The sequence below is a fragment of the Acomys minous genome (genome assembly GCF_964271855.1).
Source record: "Acomys minous genome assembly, chromosome: 8".
Taxonomy (NCBI): Eukaryota; Metazoa; Chordata; class Mammalia; order Rodentia; family Muridae; genus Acomys; species Acomys minous.
The window spans coordinates 126,334,173-126,351,632 of record NC_140489.1 but is presented as its reverse complement, the minus strand read 5'-3'; the positions used below and the strand labels follow the sequence as shown (position 1 = coordinate 126,351,632).

At 51.9% G+C, this 17,460-nt stretch overlaps 1 protein-coding gene across 2 annotated transcripts in view; it reads left to right on the top strand.

Moving 5' to 3' along the window:
- The window catches only part of RUSC2 (RUN and SH3 domain containing 2), a 50,567-nt gene that overhangs the window by 30,573 nt on the left and 2,534 nt on the right, over positions 1-17,460 (top strand). For both annotated transcript variants that reach the window (XM_084791258.1, XM_084791259.1), the window contains exons 2-8: positions 6,353-8,452; positions 14,000-14,641; positions 14,871-15,056; positions 15,204-15,344; positions 16,437-16,513; positions 16,723-16,897; positions 16,999-17,104. In XM_084791258.1, coding sequence (XP_084647384.1) covers positions 6,421-8,452; positions 14,000-14,641; positions 14,871-15,056; positions 15,204-15,344; positions 16,437-16,513; positions 16,723-16,897; positions 16,999-17,104 — 3,359 coding nt within the window. In that variant the 5' untranslated portion in view covers positions 6,353-6,420. The remainder of the gene's footprint in view (positions 1-6,352; positions 8,453-13,999; positions 14,642-14,870; positions 15,057-15,203; positions 15,345-16,436; positions 16,514-16,722; positions 16,898-16,998; positions 17,105-17,460) is intronic.

Sequence of the window (17,460 nt, the reverse complement as noted above, 5' to 3'; positions counted from 1 at the left end):
CTGTAACCACATTTTTTTTCTTATTTATTATGGATACAGTACACTTGCAGGCCAGAAGAAGGCATCAGATCACATTATAGATGGTTGTGAGCCACCATGTAGTTGCTGGGAATTGAACTCAGGACCTCTGGAAGAGCAGTCAGTGCCCTTAACCTCTGAGCCATCTCTCCAGCCCCCTAATTTTCTTTTTTTAAATGAAGATGGCCCTGCCTTCTTTGATATTTGTGACAGCCAATGAGCTACAGCATACATAATTTAAAAGTGCACTGTGCAGCTGGGGATGTGCCTTAGTGATGTTGGTCTACCTTGCAAGGCCTCAGGTTCAGTCCCCACCACCACCAAAGAAATGTACTTTATGAAAACGTGAAGAGGAACCAGGTATGGTGACACCCTCCTTCAGTCCCAGCACCCAGGAGGTGGAGGCACGGCCAGCCTGAGCTACACGCCTATACACACATGCACACCAGCACACTTAAGACAGGTCTAACCCTGACTGCTCTAAGGGGAAGCCTGCTAATGCTCTCTGCAGCCAGTGCTAAATAGAGGAATAGGGGGTGAGGAAGGGGCGTGGTGGGGTCCTCAGAGAAATAGACAGGTCTCTAAACCGCAGATTTAGAGAAAATATTGCAAGAAAGATATCTGACAGAGCATTTATGCCTGACAGCATAAGTTTTAGAATCCTACAACTCAGGATCCTTCCTTTTCTTTTTCCTAACTATATACTTACTTGTGAATGCCTCTTGAAAATGGTGTCTTAAAGCTGGGTGTGGTGGTACACATCTTTAATCCCAGCACCTGGAAGGCAGAGGCAGGCAGATCACTGGGAGTTCGAGGCCAGCCTGGTCTCAAATCAAATACAGGACAGCCAAGGCTACACAGAGCAACCCTGTCTCAGAAAACCAAGGGGGGAAAAAAAGAAAGAAAGGAAAGGAAAGGAAAAAAAGGAAAATGGTGCCGTAAAGGAGAGTGAGTGCCCACTGAAGAGCAGTGATAGTTGTATCCACACGCCTTTATTTTTTAAATGTAACTTTTTATTGATTCTTTATGAGTTTCACAGCACGCACCCTAATCTCATCATCTTCCTGTCCCTTCGTACTTGCCTTCCACCCTTGCAACCTCCACCCCAAAAGGAAAAAAACAAAACAAAATCTTGTCGTGGAAGCTGTAGTGTGTCACAGACTGTCACACAGTACACCCTTTTGTCCACACATCTTTGCTTGCGAATGCTCGCTGCAGTGAGTCATTGGTCTGGTTGGAGGCCTGTGTCGTGGAGATCCCACAGCTTTGGATCTGTAGGTGCAGCCCCTGCATGTGGTCCAGCAGCTCAGGGATGGGGTAGGTGTTGGGATGGGCCAAGGCAAGGCCCTGACCTGCACCTGGGTGGTGACTGAGCTGCTCAGCGCACTCAGAGGTATTCTTAAAGCTCCTCCTATGTATCCAAGATTTTATGCACTTCTTAGTCTGACACAGGGCTTATAGGGACAATCTACTATCGTATGGAAGAAGAAGCCCCCTACTTAGAGAAAACTATTTATGTGCACAATGTGTATTATATACAGATGAAACAAAAAAGTGAAAATCATCAGAACTTCTCAACAGAGATCCACACTGTTAACATTTTGTTGTGTTTTCCCATGCATATACACATTAAAAAAAAATAACTTAGAAAAGCATCATAGTATATACAGTTCGTCTTCTATTTCCTCTTTAAGTCAATACTCATATTACTACATTATTACTGTTTTGAGCCCTGGTCTCACTGTGTACCCAGTCTGGCTTCAAATCTCAGCTTAGAGAAACTCCTCTGCCTCAGCCTCCTGAGTAGCTGGGACCACAGGACACCACCGTACTCAGCACAGGAGTGTTTTAACCACATACATGCATGCGCACGCACGCGCGCACACACACACACACACACACACACACACATTTCGCTGGTCAGGGTTTCATTTTGTACCCCTGGCAGACTTGACTAAAGGGATGCACCACGCCTGGCTATATATTTTGATTAATTGATCATTACTGGAATTTTAGAGTAGTCCGACTTTTCATCTTTGTTATCCATATAGCATGAATATGTATATGACCCAGGTGTTTTGTTTAGTCTTTTGTAAAGGAGGAGACAGGAGGGAGTAAAAGGGGAAATTGTCTTATGTCTCATATATCAAAGTACCCTAAAATGTCTTCTTCATTGTTCCCCAAAATGTCACCAAGCATTTGTTTCCCCATCCCCTGTCCTACTCTCACTTTATTTCTGCAAATGCCCAGCCCCCTCCAACCCTCCCACACACACCCCCCACTGCAGCAGGCTTTCTCCGCACTCCTCTTCCCATGAACCCTAATCTTTTGTGGGTTTTGTTTTTGTTTTTGTTTTTTGAGACAAGATCTTACTGTGTAGCCTCGGCTGGCCTGGAATACCCTTCTGAGATAGAATTCATACGCCAGTAAACTCACTATGTGGCCATTGCCAGTGTCTGATCGCAAACATGTTTTGTTGTTGTTGTGGTGGTGGTTTTGTTTTTTGAGACAGGGTCTCTCTTATAGTCCTGGCTGTACTAGACTCACTTTGTAGACCAGGCTGGCCTGGAACTCACAGTGATCCACCTACCTCTGCCTCCCGAGTGCTGGGATTAAAGGGGTACGCCACCATGCCCAGCTTTAACAAACAGTTTTATCACCCTACAGAGATCCTCCCTAGCTATTAAAAGGTGTCCCCAGCCCCCAGCCCTGGACACTAGTAATCATCCTTCTGTTTCCATTGGTTTTCCTGTTCTAGACATTTCATATAAATCACACACCACACAAAGGAGTCTTTTGAGACAGCTTCTTTTTCCCTAATACTGTCTTTTAAGGTTCATCTGAGTTGTAGTGTGTACTAGTGACTCACTGCCTTTATTGCAGCCCATGGCATGTGTATATCACATTTTTACTAACTTTTAGCTGGTTTATAAAATAATGTGAGATAAATCACATTTTACTTATCCATCCATTAGCTGACAGGTTTTGGAGTCTTGCCGCTTTCTTGGTTACTGTGAACGACTCTGTGTGCGCATGTTTATAACTAGTCTCTGCATAAACGAGTAACCCTTTCCCTTTGCGTATGGCCCTACAAGTGGGATCCTGGGTCTTGTGGGTAAGCCTTGTAACTTTCTGAGAGACTGTCGGGATTTTTTTTTTCAAGGGCCGGCACCACTTTACGATGCCGTCAGGCGTGTGTGAGGGTTCTCATCTCTCCATGTCATCATCAGTGCTTGTTGCCTGTATGGTTTGGTTTGGACGTCCTATTGGGAGTGCAGTTGTATCTCACTGGGGTTCTTGACTTTCCTAATGACTTTTGACAAAAGACCCTTACTGCTCATCCTGCTAACCACGTGTACATCTCCTTTAAAGAAATATCCGTTCAGTGCCGGACAGGTGACACACACCTCTCTGTAGGCAAAGGCAGGTATATTATGTGAGTTCAAAGCCAGCCTTGTCTACATAGTGAGTCCAAGACCAGCCAGAGATACATGGAGAGGCCCTGACTCAAAAGAAGAAGAGGAGGAGGAGGAGGAGGAAAAAAAGAAAGAGAGAAGTTGTAGGAGTTCTTTGACTAGAAACCACTGTCAAGGTATGATTTAAAAATAGTTTCTCCCAAAGCTGGTGTGGTGGTGCACGCCTTTAATCCCAGCACTCGGGAGGCAGAGGCGGGCAGATCACTGGAAGTTCGAGGCCAGTCAGGTCTACAAATCGAGTCCAGGACAGCCAGGGCTACATAGAGAAACTCTGTCTCGAAAAACCAAAAAAAAAAAAAAAAAAAAAAAAGTTTCTCCCATTCTAGGGCTTGGCACTTCACTTTTATGTATACATATGAGTGGGTGCGTGTAGCCCAGAGTCAGCTTCAGGGGTCATTGCTCTTGAGACAGGGTCTCTCACTGGCCTGGGGTTCATGTAGCAGGCTGGCTGGCCGGCCAGAGAGTCCTAAGGAGTTACCTGGTTTTGCCTCCCAATGGTGGGCTTACACATGTGTGCACTGTGCCCTGCTTTGTGTTCTTAACGCTGATTCTGGGGGTCAAATGCAGGTCTTCGTGCTTGCATGGCCAACACTTTACTGACATCCCACCACCACCACCACCACCCCTGCTCACGTTCCACCTTTGTAGTGGGAACCTTAGAAGCAGAGATGTTTAGTACATGCCTGTAATCCCAGCGCATGGAAAGTGGAGGCAGGAAGACATGGATTTGAAGGCCAGACTATATGACACATGAGACAGGTTTGTCTCCAAATAAAAATTTTTTATTCTTATTTTTTTTCCTTCTATAACTCTCAATCTCATAATTTAGTTTAACTTCTCTAGTGTTGCCTTTCCACATCCGTGCTGATTTATCGTACTCATCACAATAGCACTTACAAATCAAATAAAGTCGACTTCGTCTCAGAAGTCCTCATTTTAATGTGATTTACATACATAATTGTAATAGTCATGTTAATTATAGCTTACTATAATTGTCCCTCACACTAAGCATTTGCATTTTTCCTTTAATGCATTTCCTGCGTGTGTCCTTAGGCCTGTGTAACGTACCCAGCCCTTTGCCATATTCCACCCAAAGAGCTTGGCCCTTTGGTCTAAACTTTAAGAAATCAGTAGTATCAAAGGTTTGGTGAATTGATTATGTAAGAGACAATAAATGAGGGATTTAGAACCAGAGGAGGAAAAAGGGGATTAAAAATAAGAATTAGAAGGAAGAGACAAGAGATTGACGGACCAGAAGTTAGTTATGGGGAGTCTAGGAGAGAGGAGGCCTGACAGCCCAGGAAGTGGGCATTTGAGAGCTCATTCCTGCACAGGGGCTGAGACCAGAGGACCAGCAGAGAGAACTTTAGCCGCTCAGAGGTAAAACTTGGATGGAGACTTTGCAGGGCATCCAGTGGCGAAGTTCTAAGCCTTAGTACATTACACGTAGTACATTACGATTTACAACAGCAGCAAAATTACAGTCATGAAATAGCAACAAAATGATTTTACGGTTGGGGGGTCCCCACGACATGAGGAGCTGGGTTAAAGGAAGGTTAAGAGCCACTGACCCTGACCTAACCAGCACCAAGATTGTACTAGGCCCCACGTTTGTCAGGTCTTGTGTAAGAGTGAGATAGAGTGAGTGAGGCAGTGGGGATAAAGGCGGCCATACACATCCCCATATAGGAGGGAGACGTCGGATCAGCCAGACTTTCAGTCATCTAATGCCCCCTCTACCATTGCAATAGGGAGGATATGTAGCCCATAATAATAAGAGGGGTAAGCATTCTGTGACTCACAGGGGAGAAAGAAGGGTCAGTGCTGGCAGTCTTTGGTCAACTGATATAGTATGTTTTGAAATACATTTCTTACAAGATTATGGCTGATTTCTAGGTTATAATATATGTCCACTATTCCCCGCGTCTGTAAACTTTCATGCTGTACAGGTATCACTGTTCCTTCCCTGGGCACCTTGTGCTCTCTAGACATCATCCTGTTTGGCTTTTCGTATTTATGCCACTATTCGACCTCTGTGTGTGTACGTGCTTGTGTGTGTGTGCGCACCTGCATGTGTGTGTTTGTGTGTTTATATGTGCATGTGTGTGCATGTGCATGTGTGCCCGAATGCGTGTGCATGCCTGTGTGTGCATGCTTTGTGTGCACATGCAGATGTGTACACATTCATGTGTACACGCGCACATGTGTGTGACTGTGTGTGTGTGCTTGCATGTGTGCACACATGTGTGCGTGTGCACATGTGCTTTGCGTGCATGCATGTGTGTGGTGTGTGTGTCTATGAGAGAGGGGGGGGGAGAGAGAGATATTAGGCACTCTTTACTGCTTGGAGAAGAACAGGAAGGCTTGAGAGGTGCCTCAGCAGGTAAAGACACTTGCCACCAAACCTGCTCACCTGAGTTCACTCCCTGGGACTCAGATCCCAGAACTCCAACCGTTGTCCTGACCTCCACACTCACACACACGCACACACACACAACTGAATGCTCTCTCTGTATTAATACACGTAACTTTAAAAAAAAAATAAGGAAGGGAGCCTGTTGTCCCTGAGCCCTCTCCACCTTCCTATGTGTCATGAGAAGAGGCCTGGCCTTTAGTTGTAGTTGGATACACAGTAACCTTAAAACGAAGGGAAGCCTCAGGACCTGAACCTGTGCCTCGCAGAAAGTATAGTGGTGCCCCACCTGTGGAGTTAGCCTGGGCCATCAGGGCGCCCGCCACCTTGGCCCGGAGCCTGTATGCCTCTTGGATTCTTGTCCATCCGAAAGTGTGCCGGGGCAGGGCCAGTCCCTGGTGTCCAGGGACGTGATCTTAGGTTCCCTCTCTTTTCCTTTCTCCAGGTGCCAAATTCTCCTGATGACATGTGCTCTGCCCCGCTGGGCTCCACAGGCAGTGTCTGGTGCTGTTGATGCCCTTGTTCGAACTTTCCAGAATGGATAGCCCCCCTAAGCTGACTGGAGAGACCCTCATCGTCCACCACATCCCCTTAGTGCACTGTCAAGTCCCAGACAGGCAGTGCTGTGGGGGGGCAAGCGGAGGCGGAGGGAGCGCAAGACCCAAACCCTTCTGCCCACCAGAGCTGGGCCTCACTCAGGCCGACCAAGACCTGGGACAGGCTGACTCCCTGCTGTACAGCAGTCTGCACTCAGCCCCAGGGGCGCCTCCGCGGTCTTCAGACAGCATCAAGAGTAGGAATCGGGATGGAAGAGGCCCTGCGGCTCCCAGGCGACACAATCCCTTCCTGGCGCAGGAGAGTGTGGGGGAGGCAGGGCTTGGTGACCAGTACGATGACAGTACCAGCGACAGTGCCACCCAGCAGTCCTTCCATCTGCACAGCACCAGCCAGCCCACTTTCCACCTGTCTTCTTTCCAGATGCCACCGTCCGGCCCTGGGCTGGGCAGGCCGTGGGGCGCAACACGCAGCCGGCCTGGGGTGGTGGAGGGGCAGGAACAGGAGCCAGCAGCAGCCTCGGGTACCCAGTGCAGCACCAGCCGCTGCTGCCGGCCCGAGCTGGAAGCTGAGACGATGGATCTGGATGAGTGTGGGGGGCCCGGTGGGAGCGGCAGCGGCGGGGGAGCCAGTGACACCTCCGGCTTTTCCTTCGAACAAGAGTGGAAGCTCAGTTCAGACGACTCCCCGAGAAACCCTGGACACCCTGGCTCGGGAGCTCAGCACTGCCACTGCAGTAGCACGTCCAGCCAGTCCGAGGCGGCTGACCAGTCCATGGGCTACGTCAGCGACTCCTCGTGCAACAGTTCGGACGGTGTGCTCGTCACGTTCAGCACCCTCTACAACAAGATGCACGGCAGCTCCCGCGCCAACCTCAACTCCGCCCCCCAGTCCTGCAGCGACTCTTCTTTCTGCAGCCCATCGGACCCCGGAGCCTTTTACCTGGACCTGCAGCCCTCCCCGGCCGAGTCGAAAATGTCCTGTGAGTCCCACCACCCTGAGAACGGGGACAGGGAAGAGGGCTGTGGCTGTCCTCACGCCTCATCCCCCGAGCTCGATGCCAACTGTAACTCCTATCGCCCACACTGTGAGCCCTGCCCGCCCGTGGCCGACCTCACAGCCTGCTTCCAGAGCCAGGCCCGCCTTGTGGTGGCCACACAGAATTACTATAAACTTGTCACCTGTGACCTGTCCTCGCAATCCTCCCCAAGCCCAGCTGGCTCTTCCATCACCAGTTGCTCTGAAGAACACACCAAGATAAGCCCTCCACCGGGCCCCGGCTTGGACCCAGACCCCAGCCAGCACTCTGAGTATTACCTCTTCCAGAAGCCAGACGCCGCCGCCGAGCCAGAGCAACAAGAGGCAGTGGGTCCCTCAACAGAAGCGGCAGCTGCCGTGGGCCCCACTGTACTTGAAGGGCAAGTGTACACAAATGCATCCCCCCCCAACCTAGGCACCGGCAGGCAGCGCTCTCGAAGCTATGACCGAAGTCTGGAGCGCAGCCCCCCAGTCCGCCTGGGCTCGCTGGAGCGCATGCTGAGTTGCCCAGTACGCTTAAGTGAGGGCCCTGCGGCCCTAGCCGGGCCTGCTTCCCCACCCAGGAGGGTTACCTCTTTTGCTGAGTTGGCCAAAGGCCGGAAGAAAGCTGCAGGCTCTGGCTCCCCACCCCTCCCGGTGAGCGTGGGAGATTCTTCCCAGGAATTCTCACCCATCCAAGAAATTCAACAAGACAGGGCGGGCCCACATGATGAGGGCAGCCGATGTAGCCACAGCCTGCCATCCATGCCCTTGGGGCCAAGCCTGGACCTCCTTGTCCCAGAACCCTGGTCCACCCAGGTTTGTCATGGCCCCCAGGCCAATGAGATGCCACTTCCTAGCCTCAGAGCTGCTGGCCAGGGCCCCCTGGCCCAGCTGATGGATCCTGGGCCTGCGCTCCCAGGGAGTCCAGCCAACAGCCATACCCAGAGGGATGCAAGAGCTAGAGCTGACGGTAAGGAACTCAGAGAATGCCAGGATGTGCGTCTGTTCCATACCAGCCTGGACCTCCCTTTCTGGTCCAGCCCGTGTGCTGCCTCTGGGGTGGGGACAGGGAAAAGAGAATGCCAGGTAGATAAGTCATCAGGACTTGCAGACTGGAGACCTGGGGAACCCGAGACCAGGCATGTGGTCAGTCATAGGCATGCAGGGGTTTGCAGGACTTTTGTTTTGTTTTTTGTTTTTCGAGACAGAGTTTCTCTGTGTATCCTTGACTGTCCTGGACTCACTTTGTAGACCAGGCTGGCCTTGAACTCACAGCGATCCACCTGCCTCTGCCTCCAGAGTGCTGGGACTAAAGGCGTGTGCCACCAGGCCCAGAGCTAGTTTGCAGGACTTTAGGCAAGTGAGGGACACGCCCAACAGGGAAACCACAGCGGGTAACAGCGGTTTGTTCTTGCATTAAAGAACCTGAGACCTGGGCCGGGTACAATGGCTTGCACCTCAGGAGGCTGAGGCAGGAGGATCCCTTGAGGCCAGCCAACATGGGCAACAAAATGAGCCACCTTCATTAAGAAAAACAAAAAGCAAAACAAAAACTCCAGAACTGAACCTTGGCCTTTCAGCTCTATGCAGTGGCCTCCCTTGCCAGCCCTTTACTATTCAGTGCATTTCAAGTCAGTATTTTATAGCAAGTCTGTACTAAGACGATGCTAGCGAGATAATCTTTTCTCAAAGGAACTCCAAGGAAGGTCGGAAACAAAAGTCATTCTCAGGCAAAGGTAGCAGTGTAGACTTTTTTTTTTTTTTTTTTTTTGGCTCTTTGAAACGGTTTCTCTGTGTAGCCTTGACTGTCCTAGACTCACTTTGTAGACCAGACTGGCCTCAAACTCACAGCGATCAACCTGCCTCTGCCTCCTGAGTGCTGGGATTAAAGGCTGGGCCACCACCGCCCGGCTGGCAGTGTGGACTTTAAGCCACTCGGAATACTATCTCAACTAGAGTGATTTGTCAGAGAGCACCCAACAGTTTATACATGTAAGCCCAGAAGAAAAATTAGGGTTCTTCTTCTAAGAACATTCTAGGCCCACAGACGAAGTCTGCACAAAACAGAACCTGCCGCTTTCCAGGAACTGCCGGGGACTAAATTAGCAGAGCCTGGAGGATGGGGCTGAACCTCTGAGGGGGTTTCACCAGGAGATTGGCAGTGTTTCATGGTCACTTTGGTTTTCCGTTTGCCTGACGGCACGTTTTCACTTGCGCTTTAGAAAGATCCTTGGTTTGGGTGGAAGCTCTGGAGAAGTTGTCTTCCTGACAGGAGAGACTGCCAGGGTTACTGGACTTCTAAAGGAACTTAGCCTGGAAAGCCACTGGATTAAGAGTGGCAGTGGGCCTCGGTGAGCGCCTGAAGAATGTGTGGAATTACAAAATAAACGAGTAGAGCCTGCAGATGCGTGATTTAAGGGCTGCTGAGCAGAGCAACCCTTGAGGTCAGAGACGGAGTTGTGCTCATCTATAATTCTAGTATTTAGGAAGTGAAGTCTGGAGAATCAATCGGAAGTTTTAACACTGGACCCACAGGGATAGGCACCCGCGGCCCGAACTTGGCAGCCTGAGTTCAATCCTTAGAACTTAGATAAGGGGTGAAAGGAAAGAACACACTCCACAGAGTTGTCCGCTGACTCGCACACTTGTACACACACATATACAATGACAACTGAAATATATATATATTTTAGCCAGGCTTGGTAACACACACCTTTATTCCCAGCACTCAGGAGGCAGAGGCTGGTGGATCTCTGCGAGTCTGACATCAGTTTGTTCTACATAGAGAGTTCCAGGCCAGCCGGGGCTACATTGTCTCAAAATGTTTAAATATTTTAAAGTGGTCTGGAGAGGTGGCTTTGTGATTAAAGCCCCTTTGCCAGGTGTCACAGCTGCTACCCTTAAAACCTACAAATGCCTTGTAGACGTGGCAGCCCCACAGAAGGCAGAGACAGGGATGCCCAGAACAAGCTAGCTCCTAACTCTGGCCATATCCAAGAGCTCTGGCTTTGATTGAGCTACCCTGCCTTCTAAGAGCTCTGGGTTTGATTGAGATACCCTGCCTCAATAAATAAGGTAGATGAGTGATCAAGGTTGATTCCCAGTATCAGCTTGGGGTCCCCACATGTACGCATGCACATGCAGACATGCGTGCGTGCACATGCAGACATGCCCACTACATATACAAGAAAGTGGAAAAGGGGGGAGGGAGAGATAGAAGGAAAGGACCAGCCATTAAAGGATTTTTACTATCCAAAAAAAAGAGGAATTTTTAATTTTCTTTAAGTATTTCCATTTAGTCAGTGAGATGCTTCAGCCAGGTAGAGGCATTTGCCAACAGGTTGTTTGATCCTAAAATCTAAATGGTGGCAAGAAAAAGGTATCGTTTGATTTCCACATGCCTCCTCCCGTATACACACACAAAATAAGGTTTTAAATCTTTTTTAAACTCTTTTTGAGGCAGGGTCTTTTGCATCCCACATTATCCTCAAACGGTTAAGCCGAGGGTGGCCTTGTACGTTTGATCCTGCCCCCTCTGCCTCCAGCTGGGACTCCAGGATGGGACCTCTAGGTGAATGCGGGTGGGGTGGGGGGTGGGGGCTGACCCCCCCATGGCAGGCTCTCTACCAACAGAGCCTCATTCCCAACCCCTAGTGCGACCTCACCTCCGTATCAGGGCAGTGCTCTGTTCCATAAGTCTCCAGCGACCTGTCACAGGTCCTTCCCCTTGGCTCTGCGCACCCCTTTTTAAAACTCAGCAAGTAAGTTGACAGCTCATTGAATTAATGGAAAAGCCAGTTCAGGAGTGACAGGAGGAGGCGGCACTTCAGCCTCCTGAGGACCCAAGCAGCAGGGTCGACGGTTTAGAAAAGGGGGAATCTCGCCAAATCTTGATAGAGCCAAACCAATAAAGCAGAGGCCAACATGAAATTTGATTTGTAAAGTCTCCTTGAGTTGATTTTGGGCGTCAGGGTCACAAGACCTGCCGGTAGATTGCGGCAGCTGACACTGAGCTCTGACTGGCTTTCCCATGGAACTCTGGGTGCTACACACTAGGAAGGAGGAATTACGGAGGGGGCGTGGGGGGTGGGGGAGTGAGGGGGCCTGCCTCAGCGGGTGTGTTCTGGGTGCTCCCACAAGGCAGAGCTAACACCCCATCTTCAAAGTGCCTCCCTTCTAAACCCACCTTGTTCTTCTTCCCCGTATGTAATCTTGAGAATAGCAAGGAGGCTTCTGGTTTTGGAGGCAGTGTCTCCCCCACCCTCCACCCTCCCCCATGTAACCTTGGCCGGCTTGTAATTTGAGATCCCCCTGCCTCAGACTCCTGAGTGCTGGGATGAGAGACATGCAGCAGAGGGGACAGCATTTTCTTTTTTGTTTGTTAGTTTTTCAAGACGGTTTCACTGTGCAGCCCTGGCTGTCTTGGAACGCACTCTGTAGACCAGGCTGGCCTCGAACTCAAAGATCCACCTGCCTCCGCCTCCCGAGCACCGGGATTAAGGATAGGCATCACTGCCGCCTGCCTGGCCTTTTTTTTTTTTTTTTTGCTTGTTCGGTTTTTTGTTTTGCTTTTGCAGAATTTTCTTAAAGAGTAGGACTAAGAGCCAGGCGTGGTGGAGCACGCCTTTAACCCTAGCACTCAGGAGGCAGAGGCAGGCGGATCTCTATGTGTTCGAGGCCAGCCTGGACTACAGAGTGCATCCAGAACAGCCAAGGCTACACAGAGAAACCCTGTCTCGACCCCCTACCCCCCCCCCAAAATAATTACTTTCGGACGCTTTACAAAAAGGAAATGAAACAGGGCGCGGGGGGGAGGGGGGCTCCTTAGCCATAGGTCTGACCAGGAACAGCGGTGCTGGGATCTCAGGCAGAGCAGGGCAGGCGCAAGAGGCCCCAGGATGTTAATGAGTGTGGTGTGATTGAGGACTGGGTGTAGCTAGAACAAAGCAAGGAGAAGAACAGTGTCCAAGCTAGGGTTGGCAGGAGTAGTTTGGCGATCTCTGCTGAGGCCACGCCCCCATCCCTCATGACTCACTGATGTAAATACAAAAGATAGCCTGGCAAACCCAGCCTGACATCACTGTATGTGTGATGCAATGTGGCGGAGACCATTGACCCCGAAAGCCAGACTCTGGCTTGGGCAAACTCTGGCTCCGCTGTTTCCCAGCTGAGTGACCTTAACGTGAGACAATGACTCAACGTCTCTAATTTAAAGTTCCCTGATCTGTGTGTAGCAGGGCGGCTCATACTTGTAATGCTGGCGGCACCTGGAGGCAGAGGCAGGAGGATTGGGAAGCCAAGGTCAAGCTTAGCTACATAGCAAGTTCAAAGTCAGCCTGAACCGCATGAGATTCTGCTTCAAAAAAACAAAAAAACAAAAACAAGAGCTGGGTGTGGCACGGGCACGCCTTTAATCCAATCACTTGGAGGCAGAGGCAGGTGGATCACTGTGAGTTTGAGGCCAACCTGGTCTACAAAGTGAGTTCAGGACAGCCAGGACTACACAGAGAAACCCTGTCTCGAAAAACCAAAAAACAAGTACAACAAAAGTAAGTTTCTTGAATGAATTCCTGCCGCTTAGAGTTGCTGAGCCACGCCCAGGGTTTTAGGCCCTGTAAGCACATGTGGCGCCACCTTGTGTTCATGTCAGTATCTGCAGCATGGCCAGTGTTCTATCAGCAGGGCAGTTCATTACCAAACACCTGCATTGTCTAGTTCTGAGGCCTGTGACTGACCTGAAAAGTGACTGAAAAAAAGTTCCCAGAGCTGGATAGCACACCTCTCCCTGTGCAGGGAGGGTAGACGTGGATGCTGACATTCGTATGAGGGAATCCTGGAAGAGCAGGATTGTGGGTGCAAAGGGATAAAAAGGCTGGGTCGGCTGCAAGTCAATAAGTGGCTTGCTGCTGTATTTGCTCAGGGGGGTGCAGGGGAGTGTGTGAGTGAGTGGAGACCGGGCCATGGGCGAGTGACAGCTTGAACCCCGCAACTCTGAGTCTGTGAGCCTGTGAGCGGTTCTACCGCTGACAGAGATAGAAGGCATCCAGGAAAAAAAGAGGGCAGAGCTGACATATGACCACAGAGGCAGAAAACCTTTCCGGGGGCACTGTGTGGGAACAATCTCGCCAGCAAGGCCGTTTCCATTTAAAATGGAAGCAAAGCCCCACAGCAGGATGGTTAAGATGGTGAGCCTAGTTCTGTGGGCTCGGGAGTAACAGCTGCCTTTGCCAGGGAGAATGCACTCAGTGTGAGGCAAGCCCCGAGCCTTCACACACACCTTACCTCCTTGGTGGAGAGGACAAAGGCAGTCCGGATCACAAAGCACAGGACAGGTTCACAAGGGGGCGCAGTGTCCCCTCCCCAAAGGTGGACCATCCGTGCCCCTGTTCGGCTCCTGTAGCCCAGGCCCGCCCATCATTCCCCGTTGGTTCCCAACTCCTAGTTCTGCTTGGTTTTCCCTCTCCCGTGGGTTCCGGGGTCTCTCTGTCTCAGTTCTCCTCCATCCCTGTTGCTGCAGGGGGTGGCACTGAGAGCCGACCGGTCCTTCGCTACAGCAAGGAGCAGAGGCCAACCACGCTGCCTATCCAGCCTTTCGTGTTCCAGCATCACTTCCCGAAGCAGCTGGCCAAGGCCCGCGCCCTCCACAGCCTCTCCCAGCTCTACAGCCTCTCGGGCTGCGGCCGCACACAGCAGCCTGCCCCGCTAGCTATCTCCACTGCGCAAGGCCCTGGCCCAGCTTCCTCAGGAGAGCCGCAGGCATTCCCACCCCAGACCGCCAGCCGAGGTGCCAGAAGAGCTGGGCCTGAGCCAGAGACCTCAAGGCCGTCGCCCCTGGGAAGCTACTCGCCGATCCGGAGTGGCGGCCCCTTTGGGCCGAGCACTGACTCATCTGCCTCCACCTCCTGCTCCCCTCCTCCAGAACAGGCCACAGCAGCAGGAGGCCTACCCGCACGGGGCCGCGCCTGCCCTCCAACTGTGCGGCACGCCACCTCCCAGAAGCCACAGGAGGGGGACCAGAAGATTCCGGCCTTGGCCGAGTACCGACTCCATGGCACAGGAAGCTTGCCACCTCTGGGATCCTGGAGATCCGGCTTTGCCAGGGCAGAGAGCCTGGCTCGAGGAGGTGGTGAGGGCAGCATGGCCTCCAGGCCCAACAATGGTACGGGCTTCACCAGTGGCCCAAGCAATCCTACCTCTCCTTTGGATGGCCTCTTATGCTCTTAGTTGGGGGGAAACGGGGGTGGGGCAGGGGAGGGGGGAGGACAGTCATGTCCACAGCATCTGTAGCCGGTTAACACGTCTTCCTAACCCTAGCATTTGACTCGGGCCCGGCCGCCGGGTGCGTGTGACGCGCTGCCTCCTCTTAACTCATCCTCTTCTGCTTCCAGCCAACCACCTGTCCCCTCAAGCTCTCAAGTGGCGAGAATACAGGAGGAAGAACCCATTAGGGCCCCCTGGTTTGTCAGGGAGCCTAGATCGGAGGCCACAGGAAGCTCGGCTGGCCCGCAGAAACCCCATCTTTGAGTTCCCCGGTTCTTTTGGCACCGCCAGCCATCTGAATTGCCGCCTGAGTGGTGTGTGGCCAGGGTCCCGGGTATACCCAAGGGCAAGCTGGGAAGGGGCGGGGGAGGGGACAGCTAGCCTTAGAGGGCACTCAGCTGAGCCAGGACCGCTTGAGAAGAGCTTCTCAGCGTGTTTCTGTTTTTCTCTCTCCTTTCCAGGTCAGGTCACCAAGCCATTATCTCTGACCTGCCCTGACCTCCAGGACCCCTTTTCCTTAACCGAGAAGCCTCCGGCCGAGTTCTGTCTGTCCCCAGACGGCAGTGCGGAGGCCATCTCCATCGATGTAATGCAGAAAAAAGGTACCTGGCAGTGCCCAGCCTGGCCCAGGGACGGGGCAAGAGGTGTAGTGTCATTTCTGTGTGGTGTGTGAGTGAGCAAGGGGTGTGGACCAGGAACCTAAGAACCAGGCTCCAGCCCCCTCCGCTCAGCACAGTCAGTACAGTGAGAGAGACTGATACATAATTTTTAAAAATGTTTTCATTGGGTCTTGGCATGGTGGTGCACTCCTTCAATCCTAGCACTTGGGAGGCAGAGCAGCTAGAACTCTGAGTTTGAGGCCAGCCTGGTCTACCTGGTCAGTGCTAGGACAGCCAAGGCTACATAGTGAGACCCTGTCTTCAAAAAACAACAAAACACTGGGCTTGGTGGCACACGCCTTTAATCCCAGCACTTGGGAGGCAGAGGCAGGCAGATCACTGTGAGTTCAAGGCCAGCCTGGTCTACAGAGTGAGTTCAGGACAGCCAAGGCTACACAGAGAAACCCTGTCTCAAAAAACAACAACAACAACAACAACAAAAACCAAAAAGCAAACAAAAAAAGCTTTACTAGGCACACAGTGGCAAACAACTCTAATACCAATACTTAGGAGGCAGAGGCAGGTAGATCTCTGTGAATTTCAGGCCAGCCTGGGCTACATAGTGAGACCATCCCAAAAAATCCAAACAGAAGGAAAAAACTAAAGGTCCCCAAGTGCTCTGCTTGAAGATTGTACTTGAAGCCACTTTGGGTGAGCATAGTGGCAACAGCTGGGAAGACAAAGACTGGCAGGGACATGCCCCTCAGCAGATTGGTGGCCAGTGGCCCTGTGAACAGCTTCGGGGAGATGTTGGTAAAACAAGCAAGCGTAAGTGCGGGCCAAGCAGCGGGAGCTCGCAAAGGAAGAGAAGGGAGTTGCTTATAGAGCCGCATTAAACACAACAGTCAGAGGGAAGAACCCTCCGTGAAGAGAGCAGCAGCCACGTCTAAGAATGAAAGGGCAATGAGACACTTGGACAGGTGGGGACAAGAGTGAGTGTGGGACAGCTCCCTCTTCCCCACCACGGGGTTGGCCTCCAGTGGGTGGGCTAGCGTCTCACAAGAGGGCCCTGTCACATCAACGTCTTCCTCATAGGGCTGGTAAAAGCTGTCAACACTGCTGTGGATCTTATTGTGGCCCATTTTGGCACGAGCCGGGACCCTGGCATCAAGGTAGGCCACAACTGTAAAGAGCCGAGCTGCGCCCTGCAGGCTTGGCTTTTGTGTGCTGTCTCCCTCCCTTGCTTCTCTTGAACCCAGAGCCCAGAGTTGGATGGAACTCGGGGATGGAAATGGCCGGGGGCGGGGCGGGGCGGCGAGCGGGAGAGCTCACCAAGTGAGAGCACAGTCGGGTTTCTCAGGGCTGCCCTGTGTGTCTGCAGGCAAAGCTAGGAAACAGTTCCGTGAGCCCCAACGTAGGCCACCTGGTTGTAAAGTACTTGTGTCCTGCTGTGCAAGCCGTGCTGGAGGATGGGCTCAAGGCCTTCGTGCTAGACGTCATCATCGGCCAGCGTAAAAACACTCCTTGGAGCGTTGTGGAGGCTTCCACACAGCTAGGTAGGTACCAGACTGCAATGCTGGACCCCAGACTGAATCTAGGGTTCCAGAAATGAGAGAAATGTGACCGCCCTCCCCCCCACACACACATCTTATTCCAGGCCCATCCACGAAGGTCTTGCACGGCCTCTACAACAAAGTCAGCCAGTTCCCGGAACTCACCAGCCACACCATGCGCTTCAACGCCTTCATCCTCGGCCTGCTCAAGTAAGTGCCCACCTCAGCTCTGCTCCCTCTGAGGGGCTGGCTGCCTGGAATGAGACAAGGGGACACCCGCAGTGTCTATGAATGGTCTTGGGGTCCCTTCACCCACCTAGCTGCAGCATCTTGCCACCCACTGCCCTTTGATGCGTCCCACCAGCAAGCACGTCAACGTTCACGAGCCCGTGGCCTGGCCCACTGTGGAAACCAGCTGGGTTTCTCCGCGTTCGGGCTCTGCCCTGTGTGAGCTTCTCGGCCTCACTCTGCTTCTAGACCCCACACCAGAGCCAAACTCACCGGGGAACGCATGTCATAGTAGCACACAGCAGTAGTAGTAGCCACCCAGGCATCTCCCCAGCAGC